Raw genomic sequence first — 22266 nt, 5'->3', positions numbered from 1 at the left:
ACCTGGCAGCAAGTCTCTCTATGTGTTTTATCAGGTTAACATCCCACGCTGCTTCACAGTTCCCTCATGCAAATTTCTCAAATAATTTCCACCAGATTCTCGCTGTTGTAACCTTCTCATCTGGTTCAGTCTGTGGTGCAGCTGCCACAACAGGATCTGAGGCAGTACTAAGAAGCTGTGCTTTAGTGAAAAGGTCAGTGAAATTAACTTCTTCCCTGAGGGAGCAAGGCAAGGAAAATATTCTGACTGTAAGGGCCTGTGCTCACTAGGGAGGAGTGGAATCTGTTGGCCTTTTCCCAACAGCAGCCTCAAAGATACTCAGTCCCAAGAAGATGCACAATGGTCTCAGTGCTTGTGGGGAAAGATGGAGAAGGGGAAGATGCAACATGACTCGAGAATCTTTAGAAACCTAAGAATCAACATGGAGACTGGTAGGACAGAAAAGGAGGCTTATAAAAGCAGCAACTGCTGGGAAGTTTCAGAGAGCACTTGTAACTGACTGGGCAGGAGAGAATAAAGCAGAATCACTGCCACAGAGTTCATGCAGCTTGGCTTTCTAGAAGAAATAATAGCTTAGAAGTAAATGCTGGCACAGAAATATTTGAAAGCATCACCAAAACATATCCAGCATGTCAAGAAAAACAGAAAATGCCTGTCCTGAATACACACCAAAACCCAGGAAAGAAATAGTTTAACTAATTTTTGTACCATGAGTGAAAACTACCAAAACCCTAAAGGAGGAGAAGTCCACAACATATTACTAAAGGCCTTTTGTCTTTTCCAAACTAATGCAGAACAGGGCAGCAGTTACTATGATTTTGACCAAGGCTACAAAATTATTTAAACTAAGTATGAACCTTCCAACCAGTGCAGTTCTTTACAACTGTGATCTTTGGGTTTCCTGTTCCTATTTTCTTTCCATGTTCCAAGCTTCTACTCCCTACCTTGCACCAAGTTTTCCAAAATTACACTATCTTTATATAAACTATAACCTAGGGAATGGGAAAGATGGTATCCTCTAAGAGCATGTTTGGAATTAACCTTGTTATGCAAAGTCCAGAGACAAAAGCTTCTTATCTGGGCAAGACACTTTGACATCACTAGCTAGAAAATACCAAAGTAGCATAAATCAAAGCATAATCCCCACGATAAATAAAAGGGGTTTTCTTGTTTGGTTGGATTTTTTTTCCCCAGTGACATTTTAGAATAGTGTTTTCAAAAAACCCTTTCCATTGTTGGATTAAAAGTCAAGGAAGCTCCATTTCTTACCTATGTTTTTGTAAGTTTTATGTTCATAAGTATGTAAGGAGTTGCTCTGCTGGATCAGGGCTTTAGTCTCTAAAGAGTTACATCTCTGCAACAACTAGAAAATGCTTCACAACAAAAGAAAACTAGGGAAAGGAGAGGATTCTAGCATCTTCAGAAGGTTTCACGCATCAAAACGGTTACAAAATTATCCCTTCAGGAATGGTACAGATCTTCAGGTTTACTTCAAAACAGCGCAGCAGACACAGACACAGTTTTCCATTTGCTCTTTAATGAACTCTCCCCACTCTGCTGTACACTTGATGCTCTTGTCAAAGCCAACTCCCCTTGAGTCCTCCCTTCAGGCACGCCTAAACCGTAGCTCCTGAGGGGCCCCTGCCTCAGGAGTGATCCAAGTGAACTCCCACAGCAGGGTTTGTGTACGGGGGGCCTGCTGGGTAACCAAGAGCCAAGGTTTGGAAGGAAGAGTGCAGGCACTGAGCAAATCACCACAGATGGCACACCCACAAGCTGTGCTGGGCTCCTGCTGCCTGCCCAGACCTGTCTTATCTCACAGTGGCCTGTCAACAGACCTGTGAGGTCACTGTCACTGCCTGCCTCAGCTCCATTCCACAGCTCTCTCTCCATCACACTGAGGTACATCCATGGTATGAATCTTGCTGCACTTCAGAGACAGAAAGATTTGATACATGGCTCACAGGATCAGAACAGCAGGCCACAACTCCAGAGCTTTTAGTCTAGGAACTGCAACTCCAGATGTAGGAGGTAAATAATCTATTATGAGCTGAACAACTGATTCAGATAAACAAACAAAACCAGAGACCTTTCCTGCTTCTATTTTAGGATAAAAATAATCTGCTACCACTATTGCTCCTAGAGTATTTTGCTGTTACACTTTCTAATGAGAGATTGCTCAATAAACTGTCCAGAGAAACACTACATCTCAAATTCTGAAAGAAAATAATGTATTAGTGAATGAACTTTCAAAAAAATAATTTATGTAAAAGGATGTTCTATTTACAAAGGTCAATTTGCTCTTTAGAATAAGCATAACCACTAGCAGAAAAAAACCATACATAAAAGAAACACCTCATCTTTCAAATAGACATTTACAAATACTCTGCTTGAACTACTAGAAAAATTAAGACATTTGACATCAAGAGTGCATTCTGCATGCAGTTAGGATAGAAATTACATTGCTGGACTTCATTGTGTCATTTCTTATTGTGAACAACACACACTTGGGCTTTTCTAAAACACAACGGCTTGGCTGTTACCTTAGGATCTCAAAAGGAGGACATGGATCTCCATTAACAAGTTATTAGCTACTCTTTGTTTTGCCATTAAAAAAAGACATCCCAATTTTCTACTCTGTAGGATGGTCTGGTCTTGTCCAACTTGGTGTCCTTTTCCCTGAGTTTCCCTTTAGTGTTCTGCTAGGATGATGGTTGGCTTGGGGCACCCACCAGTCCTCGTGAGCACTCTTCCCGTTACAAGGCAGAGTTCAGGAATTCCAGGAGCTGGGCACGGTTCCGGTCTCTCTGTAGAGCACACAAGCAGAGGCAGTGGTTGAACAGACCTGCACTCAGGAGCAAGGACACAGATCTCTGTTTTCTTGGGGGTTTTCACATCCCAAGGCAAGTGCCACTGGCACAGCTGGGTCTAACCAGCTACCAGTGAGGCGTGGGAAGTGCCAGCAATGTCTACTGGGGACACAAGCTGTCATCATTCCATGAGACTTTTCCTAAGTGGCTCCCTAAGGAGGCTCCACTGGGTTTGTCATCGTGCAGCTCACAGCCTGCCCAGGAGAGAACTCCCAGGCACAAGAGATGCTCCTCTCTGGTGGCTGAGGCAACTCTCACTGTGCTCACAGAAAGTCCTGTGCTTTGGAAAGTATCTCTTTTTTCCCTAGGCACAATCAGCAGCTTATGCAGCATAACAGAACCCTGAATTTAGGTTCTTTCTTCACGTAAAACGTGGCCCAACCAGTCAATTCCAGCATTTTTTATAGAAAATTATTGAATCTTTAAATACTGTAAAGAATGGATGTTGTTCAACTCAGCAAGACCACAGGCACCAATCAAAAAAAGGGCCAACATCAAATATTTGACATCAAATATTGTAACAAGCAGGTTACTGGAACAGAACTGGCAAACATTCAGCATAATTTAACACACACTTTGGTGTCACAGGGAGAAGATAAAGTGTTTTCAGTCAAATTTAACACAGAATGCTCAGGACTGCTTTGGTAGCTGTAGAATGAACTACTAGGGCTGAACCAGAATCTGCCAAGCTGGATACCTCAAGGAAGTAACACTTCCTGACCAGTACCAGTGACCTCTGCAGGTCACCCTAAAGTGTGGAAATTGTTGAAGGCTGAAGGTATTATTTAAGTGCTGAGTCCAAACATCTATAGCAATAGCACACAACACTATTCATGGTATTTATTTCCCTGGGTATCTCAGCAAAAGCATTTGACTGCTCTGAGAAAATGCAGTAGCATGTGGTCCTAATAATACTACTGGGTTTTAAAAAATTCCTCTCTAAATAAAGGCTAGTCTTGCATGTGTTACAAAAACACAGTGAAGTAGCAATTACCACATCTGACCACAAGAGACTGAAAGAAGATGAATATAATTAATGCCAGTGTACGAACAAGCTACAAATTGGCTAATGATTAGAAGCTGAAATTCTAAGAACCTGCACAAGCATCCTTTGGTTTATCTGTTCATGACTGAGTATTCTAAGCCGCTTCATAACATAAAACCTGCCAAAAGAATGAATTAAAATTTCTCAGAGGGCATCACAGCCACATTAAAAGCTACACTCAGTTTACAACTCTCAACTGCAAGACCCACTCTTTCACAAAAACTACTACTAGAAAAATATGAAAAGACACAGCGTTTTTTCTGAGGGACATTTAGACTACTTAACTCTTACCTCTATATCTTCCTTAGTCTTCTTTATTTTCATCTTAATTTTCTTTCCAGTTATCATGCTGTAGTTCTCATTCTTCTTTTTGTTTTTGAAGAACTGAAACGAGATCACATGTTAAAAAGACATAAGCTTTGTTCTGTATCATTACGGATCGTATGTAAAATTAGAGACAATAATCTTTCATACTTCCCAACAGTCCACAACAACAGAGAGATTTCTAGAGGTTGATGATCAAACTGGTGATCTCATAAACATTTTTATAACAGGACAGATTAAGTATGTAGGTAGAGAAATAAAACACACTTGGACCAGCATACCTTGGAAAGCTGGACAGGTCCTGTTTTCTCTTTCCTTTTCTTCTTTTCTTTCTTTTTCTTCATTTTGTTCTCCTTTTTCCTTTTCTACAAGAATAAGCCACACACACTTGTGCTTACAGGCTAACCAGAGCAAAAAACCCCAAACCCACAAGGATCTCTCAAGGCCACTCAAGTCAGGACAGCCACTACTGGACAAGAAGTGGAAAGTAATGCACCAGAGTTAGCAACCCTTGGCACTCTGAGGAACAGGAAACGTCTGATGCCTTGTTCTCTCTCTTTTAAAGTAACTCCAATATATAAAATCACTGAAAATGGAATAGAAAAATTACAACAACAAGAATTTACCACTCACAGATTTACCCCTCTCTTCTCTCACTGACTATAAATAATTTCTTCTGACAAATTCTATTAAATTATCAAGATTCCCTACTTCTCTTTTCTTCAGAGACTACTCTAAACTCCATCTGGAGCAGCAATGACTGGCAAAAGTAACTTTTAAATTATTTCTCTTTTTGTATAAAGTCAAATGCCCATTTATCAGTTCAGCTACCACAACCCTAAAAGCACGATTTAGATTTACACAGCCACAGACAAAAGCATTGTCTTATATGGCTTTAAGGTTATTGAAATATAAAGGACTGTTTTGTTTGTTAACTACTTATTTCTCTGCATAAACTTTTACCTTTTTGTTGTGTTTTTCTTTCTTCTTCTTCTTTGACTTAGACTTAGGAGAATCTAAAATTAAGGAAAAAAAACCAACAAAATCAAATCCTGTAAGTTCAGCATTCTGAAAAAGGCATTTGTTTTCCAGATAAGACACAGAGAAATGTGAAACATACAAAGAAAATGCTTTAGTTCAGCTATATATACTGACAAAGGTTGAACTAACCCTGAGAGAGCTCATTAAGTTACTGCCACTTACTGGACTAACATGGAAACTGAAAACACCTGATTTACTGATTCTGCAGATGTGCCAGCTTCACATGAGTCCTCAAAGTTAAATGCTTGAAATGTTCAGACCAAAGCAGGACTAAATCAAACCCACAACTGTGGTCTAAACTGGTGAAATGAAAAAAGATCTGTGTTTTGAAAATGTAGCAAACAGAGGGCCTTAAATATATACAGTATATTGTTACCAAGTAACATTTATTTGAATGGCATTCTCTTTTGAAGGAATTCAAAAACAAGAACACTGCAAACTGCGTGTGAAGTGGCACCTTTCCACACAATAGGAAAGGTTAAGGAGAGAAACACCCTGAAAAAGTAGCACTTGCATTCTGCACTGTAATTTTTAAAACAAGCTTTAAATGCTCTCAGGAGTGCCATTAAAACTGGAAAAAATCACGTGCATGTGGAGGCAGCTTACCTCTACTACTACTGGAAGAAGATGACCTCGATGATGAGCGTGATGAGGAGGAAGAAGTGGAAGTACTGCTAGAAGAGGAGGTGGATGAAACAGATGAGGATCTGCTTCTGCTACGCTTTCGTTTCCTTTTTTCTTTTCCTGAAGGCAACACAAGGCAACAGTACAAGCCTGCTAGTAACTGTGGCCTACAGAAATGACTCCTAGTAGAACTTAAACACAATAAACCCCTGTTTTGAGGGGCTAGTTGTTGTTTTCCCCACTCTTCTGGTGTGCCATGGCCTGTTGGCCTCTGTAGGTGACCGAACTCGGTAAGTGACAACAGGGTGACACATAAACAAACAAACACCAACAGAGCAGCAGCAGATCACAGCGCCTACCTCGGGCCTTCAGCCCTTCTTCTGAGCCTGCACACAGCGTCCTATTCTTTTCATCCTTCTTGTTATCCATATCTAGTCAGAGGCAAAAGGACACTCAGTAACACCGTTTCCAAGACACTTTGCGGGGTGGGGGTGAAGGTTCAGAAACGCCTGAGGGCAGCGTCATGGAACCAAAGCGTGGGACAGGTTAGAAGGGACCACAGAGGGTCACCCGGTCCAACCTCCTGCTCCAGCAGGGTCATCCTGGAGCACACGACACAGGATCACATCCCCATCCCATGACACTGCGCCACATTGCGCGGGGAAAGCTCCTTCAGGCTCGTCCCCTTGTCCCAGGAACCGGAGGCCAGACCCGCAGGGGGGTTTTACCCACACCTACGCGTCGGGCTGTCGCTGGATCACGGATCCCACCCTCGGCCCGGCCCACCCTTCCCCGGCCGCCCCAGGGCCCCCGACCCACCGGCGCTGGGCCCGCGGCCGCCCGCCTCCGCCGCCCCTCGCCCGGCGCCGCCGCGACCCGGAAGGGAAAGGCGGGGACCGCCCGCCCCGCTTCCGGCCCTCCCTCACGGCGGCCACGGCCGCGGACACGGGCGGGAATACGGCTGGGCACGGCCCCTTCCCACACGCTGGGCTTTGCCCTGCCCAGTGTCTCCTTCCCCGCTGCAAAATTCCGTGTTCCCCAGCGCGCGTAGTCACGGCATACTGGAACAGTTCCTGTTCCTGCTCTGAACCGCAACAAATCCAACCCCTGCTGAGCCCAAACCCGCCCCAGCCGCAAATTGCCATCGCGGTGCATCCTCACACCCCGAGGATACTCATCTGATCCACCTTAGGATTTACTGAGCTTGAATGTGCGGCTGCTCTGCCGTATCCAAGTGCAAAACAAAATACTCATGAAGCACATTGATTCCTAACCTAAAGCACTGATGACTTTTTTTTTTCTTTTTTTTTTTATTAATGTAAACAAATATTCCACATCCTTAAAAGTTTGCTTCAGTCCAGCCAAAAGGAATATAGGCCACAGTCCCTCCAGAAGGATGATAAAATTATTTATTCTTACATTAGTTTATGTACACGGTAAAGACATTCGGCTAGAAAAATGCCTCGATTGTAGTAGGAGCTATTCGAACAACTACAAACTATCAATAAATACATTAGAAACATACGGTGTGCTGATGTAGAAATAACCTATGCTCTTTTGGTTACTTACCCAGTACAATATTATTGAAAAGTTTTTTGGTATTCATCATGCAACATCAAAATTCTTCCTGACAATTCATGCTATACAACATTTTTTATTCTTTATTAGAAATGGGATGAAATTTAAAACCCTGTTTGCAAGTAGTAAAAAAATCACTGAAATTTTTAACATAAATCTCTTAATTTCTGTACTAAAAAGAACCAATTTAAAGAAGACTGTCTTTAAAAAAATTAATTTTCTCAACTAATTCTTTATAAAACAGGCAGTATTTCAAAAGGGGTGTTTCCATCACCCAGGATGAATTTGTGCTTCAGAATTTTAAAAGGAATATTCATGGCAAAAACCTAAACCCAACCAGTAGGTAGAGGAGAGATTGCCGTACAAACTGCCTAAAACCAAACATGCTTCCAAAATCTGTCAAGGAAAACACTAAACACTTATCCACACCACTATGCCATCACCTATTCTAACAATTAGAAATGGAGTTTTAATAATACTTAGCTCTTTTCATGCTCAAACTTCTTCACAAACATTTAAGTAGCTCTAATGCTTCTGCAAGTATTCTTACCGGCATTTTACATTTGGGGTGGTGGAGGCAGAAAGGGCTGGGAAATTGCCAGGATACAGACCACACACATCCCTTTCATCTTGCCTCCCTTGCTGGTCCGAGTTCTTTATCACTTTCTGAATTTAACACTCAATGTACTGGAGAGCCCCAGGACACATGGATGGTACATTCCCATCAGTTATTAGTGGTTATTACGCAAGTTGTGTCACTTTGAAAGTTACATGACAAACATTAAAGTAATAATTGATGTGAAATCCAGGCTCAGGGTTAATGTCACAGAATGGCATACCACTGTAAAAACAAGCTGGCTCTTTCTGTAACCAAGTGTTATGCCTAATTTGTTAGGTGTTACAGCTGAAATGACTCTTGAAGTTAATGGTGGTCGTACACAAGAATAAAATTTGTTCCTCACAATCTGTCCCCAGGGAACATGGAAAGTCCCTATGGTGTCTCGGTACATTTAGACACTGTAAAACAAAAAGGACTTCTAGATCAAAACAAAGATTTCACATGTGCTAACCCACCATGAGGTACAGATTACTAAGGTCTCTTCCCCTCCATCCCTGAGTTAGAAAATATAGGTGTCTGAATTATGTCCTGAAAACAGTGTGGGAAAGTAAATATCTAGCAATAAGACTGCAGATACAAAATAAAGTATTTTGCCTTCATCTTGGTATCAATCCTTGAATTATTTAGCTTGTTATCAACATCCGGCATGGGAAGAGCATTTTGTATTTTGCCACATCTGCCCTCCTGAATTTTCCATCTTACACCTTTCAGTCTGTGCCCTGTTTTGATTTTTATCCCGCCTAGTTTACTCTTACTCTAAAACCAGCTTAGTTTCTTGCTGTCTCTTGATAAGCTTCAGAGCAATGGGTAATGTCATGGTGTTTCCCTACCTGACCTGTAAAAGATGAGGGATGCAAAATTCTGCCACTTGTAATGACAAAATGACTGAGTACGCAAAAGTACGTCCCTCTTACAGGCACCCAGAGGGCTTTAAAAAGGCACATGTGTTCAGTGTCACTTGTTCCTCAATGCCTGATCTTGGTGGTTTTAGTGCATCTCCAATAAACCCTGTACAATGCATGCATTCCCTTGAAGTATGGAAGGAACTTGGAAAAAAAATTAAGATCTTCCAACATCACAGTCAGCAGCGGTGTCATCCTTTAACAAACACTAAAGCTGCACTGATTGTGAAAATTGGATTCTTACAGCAACCTCACTCCCCAAATAATTTTCCCCATTCTTCCCCAAACTTCTAGGAGGAAAAGTGCATGTTACATGAGCTATTCCCCAAGCTCTTCCTGCCTTTTGTAGAGTTGGTAAGGCCAGAAAACATCTCTTTTGCACAGATGTGGAAGCAAAAGAACAGGAGTTTTGCCCCTCTTCCAGCAGTGCAGCCAGGAGCTGGCAGGCTGGCTGAGTGCCCTGCCTCTGGCCGTGTCCTGAGAGGTGAGAAGCACCTGCAGCTTTTGGCTTCAGATGGGGACTGTGGATATTTCCCACCAATGGAAACCAGTCCCAAGGCACTAGGCAGGAATGGAAAGGACACAAGAATGCTGTTGTGACCTGGGGGTACTCTGTACAGCTGAAAAAACAGGCTAAAAAAGTAAGAGGCATTGGCTCCTTCCTCTGGGCTTTCTGGAAAAACACAATTCAAACAAAAAAGATGCAAGATACTTTGCAAATTTTTTCCCTGCCTAACTGAAGCCTTTTTCCCTGCTTCAAAAATCCAGGAGATGGAGGGATCAAGACACATTGATTTGAATTCGATAATGTTGAAATGTTTCCATTGCAGACAGATGAAATGCACTTGCATGTTTGGGGATGGCTTCACTTCTGTGTGAGGGAGTGGAGCCCACAGGCCTGCCTGGGCTCTGGGAATTTGCTGGAGGAAGTTCATTTCCAAATGCCAGTTTGGTGATGGGAGCCAAGCACTGCCCCCAGCCTGGACTGAACCAATCTGCATCAAATGCATGTTTGCACCAACCTGGACTTTCAGCTGCCTTAAAATGCAGTTTTGGAAAAAAGAGTAGAAAAAGAAAGACCGATGCTTTGGCAATTCATGATTTGTCCTGTAGTCCAAAGCCATGAAACATTCTCAGCAGCTTGACTGGTGGCAAGTTGCTATTGCATGGCTGGTGTTCACCACAAAAGCAGTTCCTCATGCTTACAGCAGTCACACTGACCAAGCACGCTTTTCACAATTCCTCCAGGTCAGTTAGATCCACAACCACTTTCAGAAAGAGAGTGTCATCTCTGATGTAGGTGTTCTTTGTGTTCTCCAGGACGGTGTGCGGCACAAAGCGCGGACAGCCGGAGGCGATATTCATTTCTCCATCCGGCCTTTTGAAACTGCTGCTGTTGGGGTCAGCTCTAAAGACTTCCACGATGTGATTTTTTTTCCCACTTTGGTCCAAAAGCATAAGTGTAACCTTCTGCTTGAAAGGCCACAGCAGCAGTGAGTCAAACTCGCCCCTCATGACCACGAAGTAGAGGGAGATGTGTGTTCCCTTTCCTGAGCCGTCCCCGTTCAGGTAGGCTCTTGCACACAGTCTGTACCCACAGCGGCTGGTGTAGAAGGGCTGGCTGGCTATGGACAGCACACGGCCTTCCACTGCCTCTTTCTTCTTCAGCTTGTAGTCTGTGATCTTCCAGATTAATTTCCCATTGTAGCATGTGCCTTCCAAAAGCTTAAATCGTTCTTCGTTTTTATTGAGCTGCGCTTTGTGAATATTGATCTGGAGATCATGTTTGCTAGACTGATCTTCCAAAACAACTGAGAGAAGAGGGAAAGAAAAATTAATAGAAAAAAAAAAAAAGAGAGACATCTGGTAAAATAAAACTGTCAGAGCCCTGGATAAAATGAGCACCCAGACTCAAGCTGGCAAAGCTGATCTATCCAAGCCCGAGTACAGGCTATGAACTGCAGCTGTTAACTTTTTAAAACTGTAATTGCAGCTGGTAGTTGAATAAGAAAAGCTGGCAGCTATAAACAGTGAATGTTTGAATAGAACCAGTCTCCATCACAACGCAAGAGTCAGACCAAGGCCAGCTCTGTGGCCCTGCAGTGCCACTGGAGTTCAGGAGACATTGTGAAGTGGGAAAGGCGGGAGGAACACTGCACACACCATCACAGCTTGGTCTCAGAATGCAAGAAGAAAGCCCTTTCTAGTGAAGAGCTCCAGCTGACTGAGTGTAGCACCAGAGCCTCTACTTAGCCAGCAGTAAATCAGCAAACCAAACCCCCAACCTGTGCAGGAAAGTGCCAACATACCCAGGCGCTGGTCATATGTCTCCATCAGGGCAATCTTCTGTTTCACATTTTCAATGGTGTCAAACAGGGGCCGTAAGTCTAATTTACTTTGCTGCTGGTTTGCCATCTGTATTAGCTGTTTCACTTGTGATTCCAGGCGTGCAGACTTATCCAGGTGACTGGCCAGAGCCTTCCCAGTTCATGCCATTGGAAGAGGGTGGGAAGTAGAGACAAGAGATATCCATAAAACCAGCTATTTGCTTTGAATCAAGGAGCGAAGTCTTTAGCACGTCAGCAGTATCACCGATATGATGCATTCAAAGTGCTCTGCTGGCTTAGGAACTTATCCCAGTGCCCCTTCATGATTAATTCAGCACATTTACAGACTGAGAAACCATCCCTCATTCAGAACCTATTCACACTGCACCACTTCATTCAACTCATTATTCAAATTTACACCTGCACATTTGCCCTGGGCATCTGACCATGACAATTTGTACATTGCATTTTGCCCAGATTACGTATCAAAACTCCTTTATCAATTAAAATGAAAAGACAATACCATATTGTAAAAAAATTAGAAGGTCTTGGGAAGATTTTGGTATTGCTGTGCTATTAATGACAATTATTACTGGAGAAATATATTTCAGGATGCAAGAAAGGAATTGGTAAAAAAAGGTAAAATCAATGTCTCACCTGAGTGCTTACCATCAAGTTGCTATTGTTACCATACAATTGTGTATACTGTCTGAATTCTTTCTCACACTTCTGAATGGCATCTGCTAGCTGCTGGATTTTAATCTCTTTACATTCCAGGCTCTTATACAGGTCAGATATCTACAGATGGAAAAACCAGAGTATAAATGCTAAGGAACACCAAAACATACAATGAAGAAATCATAACATATGTGACTATATAAGAAACAGTGGAAAAGTTCCCTATTTGTGAACAAGCACTGGGAAGAACTGCACATAAGGTAATGAGACTTTTGAGTAGATCTGTGTGGCTCCAGGTGCAGAAAGGTTCCTATCTCTCATTCCCATCACGATGATCCAATCAGCTCTATAGTGGGATAATATATACTCACATGCACAGGTGCCATGTGTGTTTCTGTGTGTATGTATATGCACTTTTTTCCTCTACTGAGGTCTAACCAGCAGAAGAGATAAGTCAGTGAGGGATACACACCCCCAAACCAAGTTTTAGCAGTTTGGGACTCTTACTTCTTGCATAAACAAGCAAAAAGTAAGTCCCCCATCAGCTTGGATTCATTCCGTTAACAGGACTGGGCCTACACCCAGTGTCTCCTCCTGGGAGCCAAGGAAGTGATCTTGAGCAGAGAGGTGCTTGCAGCTGGCTCTGCTGTCCTCCGTGCTGCCTCCACACAGAGCAGGTGACCTAGGCAGCTAAAGGCTGCTTTTTGGAGCAACCTGACCTCTCAATGAAACTTTAAAATACTTTATCTCTTAACCTCATATCCAGTGTAAAGCAGAGACTGAAAGCAAATGAGGTGAGCAAGAGCAAGGAACCTCCCACTGTGCCTGGTGGAGAATATAGGTGCCTGAGCACAGAGAGGTTTCCCTATAATTGACTGGCTTCACTAGAAGAGCTTATTCTGTATTCTGAGGTGTGAAAAGACCATAAAAACAGTCTTTTAAAATGTAGCTGAGCTAAACCAGGCAACAAATGTAGAATCTCGTATCATCCTCTAACCAGTCAAGAACTGCCGAGGAGTGCTCATTAAGTATGTCTTACCTGTTCTTCCAACCGGGAATTCTTGTCTAAAATCTGCAGCATGTGTTCCCTGAGGGCACTGTTTTCATGTTCAGCAAGTTTCCCTCTTTTAACCTTAGTGAGGCAGAGGGGAGAAGTGAAAGAATAAAATAATAAGGTAAGCAGATTTTTGAAGCTATTGGTAAAAAATTTATTGATGCAAATATTCAAAATGTCTCCTTTATGCCTTGAAAGTGAGGGAAAGGCAGTCCTAATTCTCTAGTATTTCAGCTTAGCCAGCAGAAATGGTTGTGAAAGGACATAATTTGGTTAATTTAATTATTCTGATTGATTTGGGAGACAAAGTCCAGTCCTGGTACAGACAAATATCTGTAAAACAGTACCTTTACATGACAGCCGTACTGCTTATATGGACAGTCCACTTCTGCCTCGGGACACACAGCATGGTGCTTTTCAATCTGCATGTATTAATGAAGCAGTTTGTGATTAAATAAATACTTAGTAATTTGAAGCACTAATAAAATCTAAATGCCTGCAAAAAGGGTGAATAAAGGCCACTGTCATGACAACACAAATCACTTTAACAGAAAAACGAGTATTCAGAGTCAATAAGCAAGCCAGGTATTTTTCCATGCTCTAAAACACCAATGGCTTGCAGTGACAAAATAATCCACTTAAAAGATGGGAGATATATCCCATTTAGGAGGAACAAAGGAAACACTTAGAGCAATGAAATTGTATTGGCATGGGCCAATGTGGTCTGCAACATAGCTTTCAGTTTTCATAAATGTGTGTGATCTGCTGAATCACAGTATCTGAAAAAAATAATAGTACCTCTTTTTTCAGAATTATTTGTGAACAGTTTTGGAGACAAGGCACAGGATAATCAGGACAGTCATTTTTTTCATGGTTCTGAAGAAAAAGAAAGAGAACAAGGCAATGGCTTCTATTTTTGTAAAGCAATATATACAGAGGAAGCTATGCAAAAAGTAATCCCAAACATACAAATGCAAGCCCCATATCACCTTGCTGTTCTTAAGAGAGCATCAATAATTGGTATGATTTAAAGCACATTTATTATACTTTTTCCTTCAGATACTCAGTCAAGTCTTGTTTCAGGAGTTAAGTGCCATTGCAATGCTGGAAACTTTTCACTCAGCAATATCAAGGGGAAACAGGTGCTATAAATTTCTGGGAATGCTTCATAATCTTACCTTTATGTTAATTAACAGCACATACGTATTACAGTACTGGCACCTCTCTTCTCGGAATTTACAGTGCTGGCTCAAGTGCTCCTTCAAGTCTTTGCGAAGGATTTGATCCTGACATCCGTCATTAGTGCACTGCATGCTTTCAAACAAACACTGCAGCAGATGCTCCTGCAACACACACCAGCAGATTAAATACCAAATGCCCAGTGTGACCTGGCATGTTTCCTCAAATCAGCAATCACCTAAGCATTCAGAATATGAATGAACACTGCAATTTACAGAGGCTACATAAAGCAAATGGTTCTTATTAAAAAAAAAAAAAAAAAAACAACCAACCCTAAGGCAAAACTGGAACAAGCTAAAAGCTGTAATATGTGCTACTTACAATGTACAGCTGTCATAATCTTTGTACTTAAACCACATTGCTACAATAACTCTGAAGACAATCATGGGAATTTAGCTGATAATAATACACAGAGCTGTCATGAAAATCAAAGGCTTCAAAATTTGATCAAGCAAACCAACCTGATATCGCCCCAGAATTACTTTTGAATTGCAGTCAGGAAAGTTTTTGCAGAACACATGCAAGTTGAGAACTTCTCTTTTACAGCAGTTGTCTTTGAATACCTGCAAAGGAACCAAACCAGCCTTAATATGCCATCACATGGAATATTATAAATAATATAAAAGAACAAAACATCACTACAGATCTTCTAGGTGTTCAAATGTCAATGCCATAATTGTGAGTATAACTGATAATTCATATTGAAAATTTGTATTAAAACTATAAATTAAATAATTTATGACATTTCTAGTCAGCATAGGATTTTTCCCCCATGTAGTTATTCCACAGATGCTGATCCATCCCACAGCCAGAAGGAATAGTAGCACAGGAGCTGTATAACCACTGCCAGAGCCTGCCTGTATCTAGAAGAAAGCAGCTGGAGTTAACAGGCCCTGAAGGCCAAACCAGCTCTGTTCATGCAGTTCAAGCAGTGCCTTTGGGATGGAGGCAATGCTGAGATGGCCTTTCTGTCACCTCTGAGAAGCAGCATCATTCTCAGCTGTGTATGCAGAAGCAAATGAAGCCCCCAGAGCAAACACTCAGTCTTATTTAGAGATCTTCCTGCATTGTTGTCATCAAAATTTGCAAGAAGCAGAAGATGGCAAATGAAAAACAAAAATCCTGTGGACAGTCTGATTATAATTTCCTATCAGGACTAGGAGAGAGAGGAAGGAAACATTTGATTTCTCTTGAAAATTTCTGGCAGCACCAGTATATAGTATACTTTTAAGCCTTGGAATATAAATAAGGAGAAATGAATCCATTATAAAACAAAACAACCAAAACCAACAATAGCCTGCAAAATAAAAAGGATGAACTTCTCTTTTCCTCTAAAAGTTACCCAAAAGTAAATTAAGTCCTCAGGGTTAACGAGATCTAATGGAGATAGTCAAGAAAACAAATTTTAGCCAAGTGAAAATGAAGACAATCAGATAAACAAGATATCCTTGCAAGGTAGGGCATTTAAAAAGCAAGTCAATAAAATCTCCATAAAAAACAGACATCTGGTGACTTGGGAGGATTCAAAGTTTTGTGAAATTCTTCAATACTTTACTGGAAATACAGAAGACTAAAATGAAATTACTTTAGAACATGAGGTATAAAATCAAGCTTTAGCTAGACAGCCATAATTCCTTCCTGGGGAAGCATCACTGGGTACACTGCTTCCTTCAGCACTATTTCAGAGACAAAAAACCTGCTCTGCCCTGAGGACTAAAAGCCACATTGTTCTCAAATGTCTTGCCTTTCCTATGTAAATGCTGACTGCTGAAATAAAGCTATAGCCACTTACCTCATGCATTTTTATTGTTTCTTTGTCGACAGGACAGGTGGGTACTGCATTTAATTCTCTAGATCAAAAGAAGAGTTGTGTTAACCCACGGAAATTCAATTTATTTTATGAAATTTGGCTTTACTATAATCTGACTCTGACAGAAGTCAGAAGTAGATAGCATAAAAACAAAACAAGTCCTTTAAAAACACTTTCATCTGGGAACTACACAGCCAAATTCTGCCCACAGCTCAGAAAGGGTATAAAGCATTAACTGTGAATACATAACAGAAAGCAGAGTTTGTGCTAGGAGTGTTCAGTGGTAAAAACCACAAGATGTTTTTTAATTAAGAGGACTTCATCACTCTCTGATCATCTGCAGCTCACAAATGTAATATCTCAAAAAATCTCATTGTGTGCTTTAAACCCAGCCTTTGTCTATTGCAAGCAGTGCCCTCTTTGCTACGCCAGTAAAAGGAGATCTAATGGCTTCTTTCTTAAAAGGCTTCCAGAAATCCTGCAATAGGTAGGAGGAAAACAATCATAGAGGCAGTGCAAAAGGGAGGAAACCCAGAGACAATGCAGAAAACATGAAGCATCTAAAATTCATGAAAGGTGAATGACATCCATCACATAAAGAGTGACATCCATCCACATAAAGAGGCTCCTCTGCAGCCTTTCCAGGTGAAATCCTGCCCTCAGGTACACCAAAGAGTCCGTGATGTATTCCCAGACAGGTCTGAGGGGTAAATTAATTTGTACCAAGCCAAAGGGATGCCAGCAGCCTTGTGATTTGACTGCAGCATCAGGTAATATTTAGATCAGCTTTATAATTCTGCTAAATTCAGTGGAATTATACAGAAGCAAATGAACACAGCTTAATCTAACCACCAGCATCCAACACTGTGAGACATCAATGCAGCGAATTCCTCTGAAGAGTACAGTGGCAGACAGACAGACCACAGCAGCACCTCACCCAGCAGTATCAGCTTACATCAACAGTTTCTTTATGCTGACTTCGCCGGGTCAGCTCTTTAGAGACACCTTTAGAACACTGGGCACGCAGTCACAGAGTTCAACAGAGCCCTTCCATTGACTCCCTCAGCCTCTCACTGGGTCGGTAATATTATGGCACTCCCGGCTGACTTACAGAATTCGCGGGCTGCTTTTTTTTAGGAAAGGAAACCAGGGGAGCCTGCAGACACGGGAGGAGTGTGCTCTCACCTCAGAGCGAGGATGCACTGCTGGCAGAAGCGGTGCCCGCATCCCGTCTGGTGGGGGCTGCGCAGGACCCGGCGGCAGTAGGCGCACTTGTAGCGCTCCTCCAGGCTCTCCACGAATCTGTAGTCGGCGTCGGGCTCGAAATCCAGAGAGCTGGTGCCGGAGGAGTTCTGCCGCGTGAAGGTGCCCGAGAGAGCGGCGGGCTCGTCGCAGGCCATGGGAGCTACTCTGGGAAGCGAAGGAGACACAGGGAGAAGCTCAAATACTCCCCGACAGCCGCTCGGCCTCGGCTACCGCTGGCAGGAGGGTTCTCATCTGCAGGGGGGGACAGGTTTCAGAGGGAAACACGGTGCCAAGCTATGGAAGAACAATAGAACACTCACAGAACCACAAAACGAAGATTACGCTACAAGCATCAAAGCTCACTTCTTTGGAAGAGAGCTTTTCATAATCTGAAAATTATTTCACAGAATTGAGATTTTTATGGTTCGGTTGTGTTTTGATTTTTGTTTGTTTGTCTGTTTTGTTTTGGTTTTTTGTTTGTTTGTTTGTTTTCTTGCAGCAAAAGAAAACTCTTTCTTTCTGAGTCTTAAAAAAACTACAAGAGTCTCAGACACAGCTGGGGAAAGCAGAGGCCAAACGTCTTGGCCTTAATGCTCACCAGGAAAGTGTCCAGTTAAAGTAGAGCCCACCCACACGAATTTACAAGCTCATTGCACTGATTCAAGAAGGAGATAGCTTTGTGGTTCCCAGCAAAGAGCATACAAAAAAAAGGCAGCAGGGGGATTTTACCTTCAGTTTAGGTGTTACAGGAGTTGAAGCCACTTAACTTGACATTTTTCTTTTTCCTGTTGATCATTCATTTCTAGCAGTAGACTCTTATTTTACTTAATTATGTGCACGTTTTTGGCTATATTAATTCTGTCTGAAAGAAGTGGTGGAAAAAAAAGAAAAGCAGGGCTGCAATCAGAAGTGTGATGTAAGTTTTTCTTTCAACCTACCATAACTCATACACAGCACAGGAATGCAACATTAATTTTCCAACAGGAAAAACCATCAACATTTGTTCCAAGCCTTAAGTCACAAACCTTGAGATTTGCCACCAGTCTCTCAGCCTTGCAGGTTTTTCTTTTTTTTTTCTTGCAAGTATCTCAAGCCCTAGAGCCACTCTGGTTGGCATTTCTTGCAGCTTTGCACTCAGAAGATGTTTTCCTTACAGAACTGTATCAAAGCACAACACACTTGAGTTCCCAGATCATTTCTTGAGGGAAGTGCTCAGTTTTACAGTTGTGCTGTGGGATGCTATTTCTCCTCTGTGTGCACCACCTGCCCTGTCAGTCACTGGAGTCCTTCCATCAGCATCTCTCTGAGAGCTTTCACTCATCTCCTGTGAGGTCACCAAGGGCATCTGCTGCTTTTGGAGGGAAGCAGGGCTGGCACATCACCATTAACAACCTTGTGTGTGGCACTGAAGGGTGTGCCCAGTGCTGACACTCCGCCCGCCCTCCCTTCCTGCTGCAGCGGCCGCCTGGACCACGAGAGCAGCAATTAGTGAGTGAGCTGCTACAGAGCACCTCGGGCTTCAGAGAGCTACATCCCTTTTCCTTTCTCCTTTAACCATCGAGACTGATGAGGAAATCCTGCGGACAGATAATGTGCCTGATTCAAAAACACACCAAAGCACTTAACCAATTAAAATGTATTCCACAGCTGGCATTTAAGTGCTCCTGTTACTCAGCACCTTCGTTAGTGGTTGTACACAGTATCCACCTTCCCAGCTTCTGAGAGTCTCCCTGCCTTTCACCAGGCTGCATGTCTGACATACACCAGCACAACTGATCACCTAATGTCAGGAGCCCTCAGGAATATGAGCCATAATCATATTCCAGCCATTAAAGACTTATTATTCCAACAGGAGTTTGCAAATTACCCTGTTTGGTCCCTCCAAACGAACAGCCTTCTGCTTTGAACCAGATATGGTTGTCCATTTGCTTTTTCATTTTTAAGCAGCTGATCTTTCCTCCTCTGAAAATGGGGGTCCCAGTTCCCTGACATCTAATAAGGAGCAATTCTATTTTCCTCACATCAACCAGAGATGACAAAATGCAGCCAGAGGGATTACCAGTCTCATGTCTGGGCTGCCTCGGTAGCAGATGCCAGCAGCAGAGTGTTCCTGCTGCTTCTAAGGCAGATGGAGAGCTGTCACCATTAATTTCCAGAGCATGGACCACCCACAGGATGAACTGCCTAAGAACTCTGCCATGGGTCGATGACAACCCTGAAACAAGTTTCCTTCCTCTCTCTTATTACTGCTCTCTCTCCCGTTTACTTGGCACCCAATTTCCCCAGTCCTATTATGCTCCAGCACTTACCTCATCTGATGGTATGGTTTAGCAAGCTAATGTGTAAAAACACACCAAAATAAAATCAACAACGACAACAATTTTATATTTTACCCATTTTGCCTTTAGGGGATCTTCCCTAACTCCAGAAACTCGAGCTGGGGTGACATGTTTTAGGAAAAAAGTTATGGGACACATTAGAAAGAAACAGTCAGCAGCCCAAATTTCCATCCAGAGCTCTCACTGCTTATTAAATCAACCAAAATCACTCCCATTTCTTTCTGCAAGGAGCACTCTGCTGTGGTACACCACCTTCCAAATCTCTTGCTGAAATGAGAGCCTGTATCTCTTTAAACACCTTCATAATGCACCCAACCCAGAGGCCATCCCTAAAAATGGAGACTCTTGGTATCTCCATGAAAGCACCTCCTCTACCTCAGCCTCAACCAGGATAGTACTGCACAGCTGAGGGCACCTCAGGGCACAGAAAAGGACACCCCAGGTGAAAGGGGAGGCTGCCTGCTCAGAGGGCAGAGCAGAAACCTCTGGGTAACCAGAAGATGAAGGGGTTCACTGCTGCTGCCTGCCTTGCAGGAGCTTTGCTGCAGGGCTTGCAGCTGTTCTGCTGGAAGAAACGGGCTGCCCCAGGAGGGGCCCTGTGGATAGCAGTGCTTTGCCCAAGCTGGAGAGGTGCCCGTGTGAATCAGCTGGGGAGACTCAGAGGAGCTGAGAAACAGCAGCCCTGTGCCAGCCAGCACTCGGTGGGATGTGATCCAACCCAGCCCAGGCAGCGTGTAATTCCCATCCCAGCACTCACCAGTGACTCAGGGAGGGTTGCAGCAGCTCTGCTCCTACTTCTGGCTTCCAGCACATGGGCTCTCTGAACTGAAACCAAAGGGAAACCATCAGGGGAAAAAGTGCTGCTTTGTGACAGTGAGAGCACCCAAGGGTTATCTGAATCAATTTCCTGCTTACGCTGATGCCTGGCCAGCGTAGGTAGGGGCTGAGGCAGCTTTCACTTCTGTCTGCTCACAGCTTCCAGCAAGGGGAAGGTGTCCTGCCTTTGTGTTTTTCAGCACATGCATGAACTGTAAGGCTGGTTTAAAAGCAGAGAGCAGAGGCTCGTGCTGCATAATGATGTGACAGACACAGGGCACGCTGTAAAGGGATTTTCACTGCAACTCCACTGCAACAGCATACACACAAAACCCCCCAGTCTATGGAGACTGAAAATCTACACATTAAAAAAGAAAAAAGGATTTCCCTATGCTAAAATAAATAGAATTAATTCTGCCCACACATAAAAAGGTGGTATGAATCACTAGAAGCTAAACCCAAGTCCTATAAACAGCTACCGATGAGTGGGAGCTCAAAGGCAGTGCAGTACAAAGAGCTCCCAGCTGCACCTTCCCACCACTTCAGCATCCCAGCCCTGCCTGCACCATGAGCTGCACAAGCAAAATGCTTCTGGAACAACTCTTTCCATGCAGATGCCTTAACCTCACTGGAAATAATCCAAGTGGGAGAATTCTCATAACAAAAATAAAGTTTATAAATTGAGAGCTATCTCGTTTTAACTACCACTGCACCAAACTGAGCCCAAACATTTTCCAGTAAAATGCTCCACACTTAGAATTGCTTCTTGTTCAGAAACTGAGCAGAACATAATACTGAGGAAAATCAGCATGGGCATGACTTACTAGAATATAAAATTACATCAGCATTTTAAAGCCATGTTCAAACAGCTTCCCTCCAGCACTGCTGCTCTCTATCTACAGCACCAGCAGTCAGAATGACAGAGGCTGTGTGGAATCTTGATATCACATTGAACTACTGTGGACAGATTAACTTCTTCTAGCCACAAAAAAATACTTTCTTCAAACAGAAAAAAACATTCCTTATGATGTGGTTGCTTTTTTTAAGAAAGAACATGTTTTTCCTGTTTTCTCTCAAATGAAGCCAAGCCCTCCCAAAAGGTTAGCACATTACCCCATGAGCTGTGAGTGCACCATTACAGCCAAAACTTCCAGGACAGCAGAGCCAGACACAGGCACTGGTACCACCACGTCTCAGACTGAGAAGGGAAAATATCCAGGCTGTTAGCGCAGATTTGATCATTACACATGCACAAGGGTCCCTCCTCCCGCCACCCTACAAATGGGGCTGAGAGCCTGGCTTCTGCCATGTTCACTGCATGAGGGGAGGGTGATGCTCAGCCACCCTCCAGGACTTTTTATTCCAGTAAAAAAGCACCTTCCTCACTTACCAGCTTCCATGTCATACATACAACAGGGCACAGAAAAAAGGTTATGCACCTACCTTTCTGCAGCTCTAGTTCAGCTCTGTTGCTTTGCCCTAAGACACTTGGTAGGGGCAAGTCTTAGAAGGTGCCCTGTTCCTCCCTCTAAAATTATCTACCTTTTATGGTAGATCAGAACTGTCTTAGTCACAGTGGGAAAAGTTTTGCCAAATTTAGAGGTCTACAATCAAGTCACTTCATTGGGAGGTAACAGGCAGGAACAGGATGGAGTGGAACACATCCTGCATTAAAACAACTCTCTCCAAGCTGCCTTATAAACTATTAAATTTATAAACAGATTAGCTGCCTCTAGTACTTCTGAATTAAAATAA

General features: G+C 42.8%; 2 protein-coding genes across 4 annotated transcripts; both read right to left on the bottom strand.

Moving 5' to 3' along the window:
* Nucleotides 1-1518: 1518 nt before the first annotated feature.
* LOC136359484 (protein FAM133-like) lies at nucleotides 1519-6775 on the bottom strand. Its single transcript, XM_066316144.1, has 7 exons — nucleotides 6724-6775; nucleotides 6264-6335; nucleotides 5887-6024; nucleotides 5203-5255; nucleotides 4521-4604; nucleotides 4207-4299; nucleotides 1519-2807 (listed from the first exon to the last, which is right to left on the bottom strand). The coding sequence occupies exons 2-7, from the start codon at nucleotides 6331-6333 to the stop codon at nucleotides 2757-2759; spliced, it is 489 nt and encodes a 162-aa protein (XP_066172241.1). The 5' UTR covers nucleotides 6334-6335; nucleotides 6724-6775; the 3' UTR covers nucleotides 1519-2756.
* A 419-nt stretch (nucleotides 6776-7194) lies between these two features.
* On the bottom strand, nucleotides 7195-17547 carry TRAF5 (TNF receptor associated factor 5). 3 transcript variants are annotated; one of them, XM_066316143.1, is made up of 10 exons: nucleotides 17297-17547; nucleotides 16094-16151; nucleotides 14763-14864; nucleotides 14241-14462; nucleotides 13861-13938; nucleotides 13410-13484; nucleotides 13048-13140; nucleotides 11988-12128; nucleotides 11313-11481; nucleotides 7195-10814 (listed from the first exon to the last, which is right to left on the bottom strand). In XM_066316143.1, the coding sequence occupies exons 1-10, from the start codon at nucleotides 17509-17511 to the stop codon at nucleotides 10237-10239; spliced, it is 1731 nt and encodes a 576-aa protein (XP_066172240.1). In that variant the 5' UTR covers nucleotides 17512-17547; the 3' UTR covers nucleotides 7195-10236. The 3 variants fall into 3 exon arrangements, with proteins under 3 accessions (XP_066172240.1, XP_066172238.1, XP_066172239.1); XM_066316141.1 differs by having other exon boundaries at nucleotides 14241-14405; XM_066316142.1 differs by having other exon boundaries at nucleotides 12000-12128; nucleotides 14241-14405.
* Between the last annotated feature and the right edge of the window lie 4719 nt (nucleotides 17548-22266).

The sequence above is a fragment of the Sylvia atricapilla genome, chromosome 3 (genome assembly GCF_009819655.1).
Source record: "Sylvia atricapilla isolate bSylAtr1 chromosome 3, bSylAtr1.pri, whole genome shotgun sequence".
NCBI lineage: Eukaryota > Metazoa > Chordata > Aves > Passeriformes > Sylviidae > Sylvia > Sylvia atricapilla.
The sequence above is the reverse complement of the archived record's forward strand: the minus strand, read 5'-3'. Positions and strand labels throughout refer to the sequence as shown.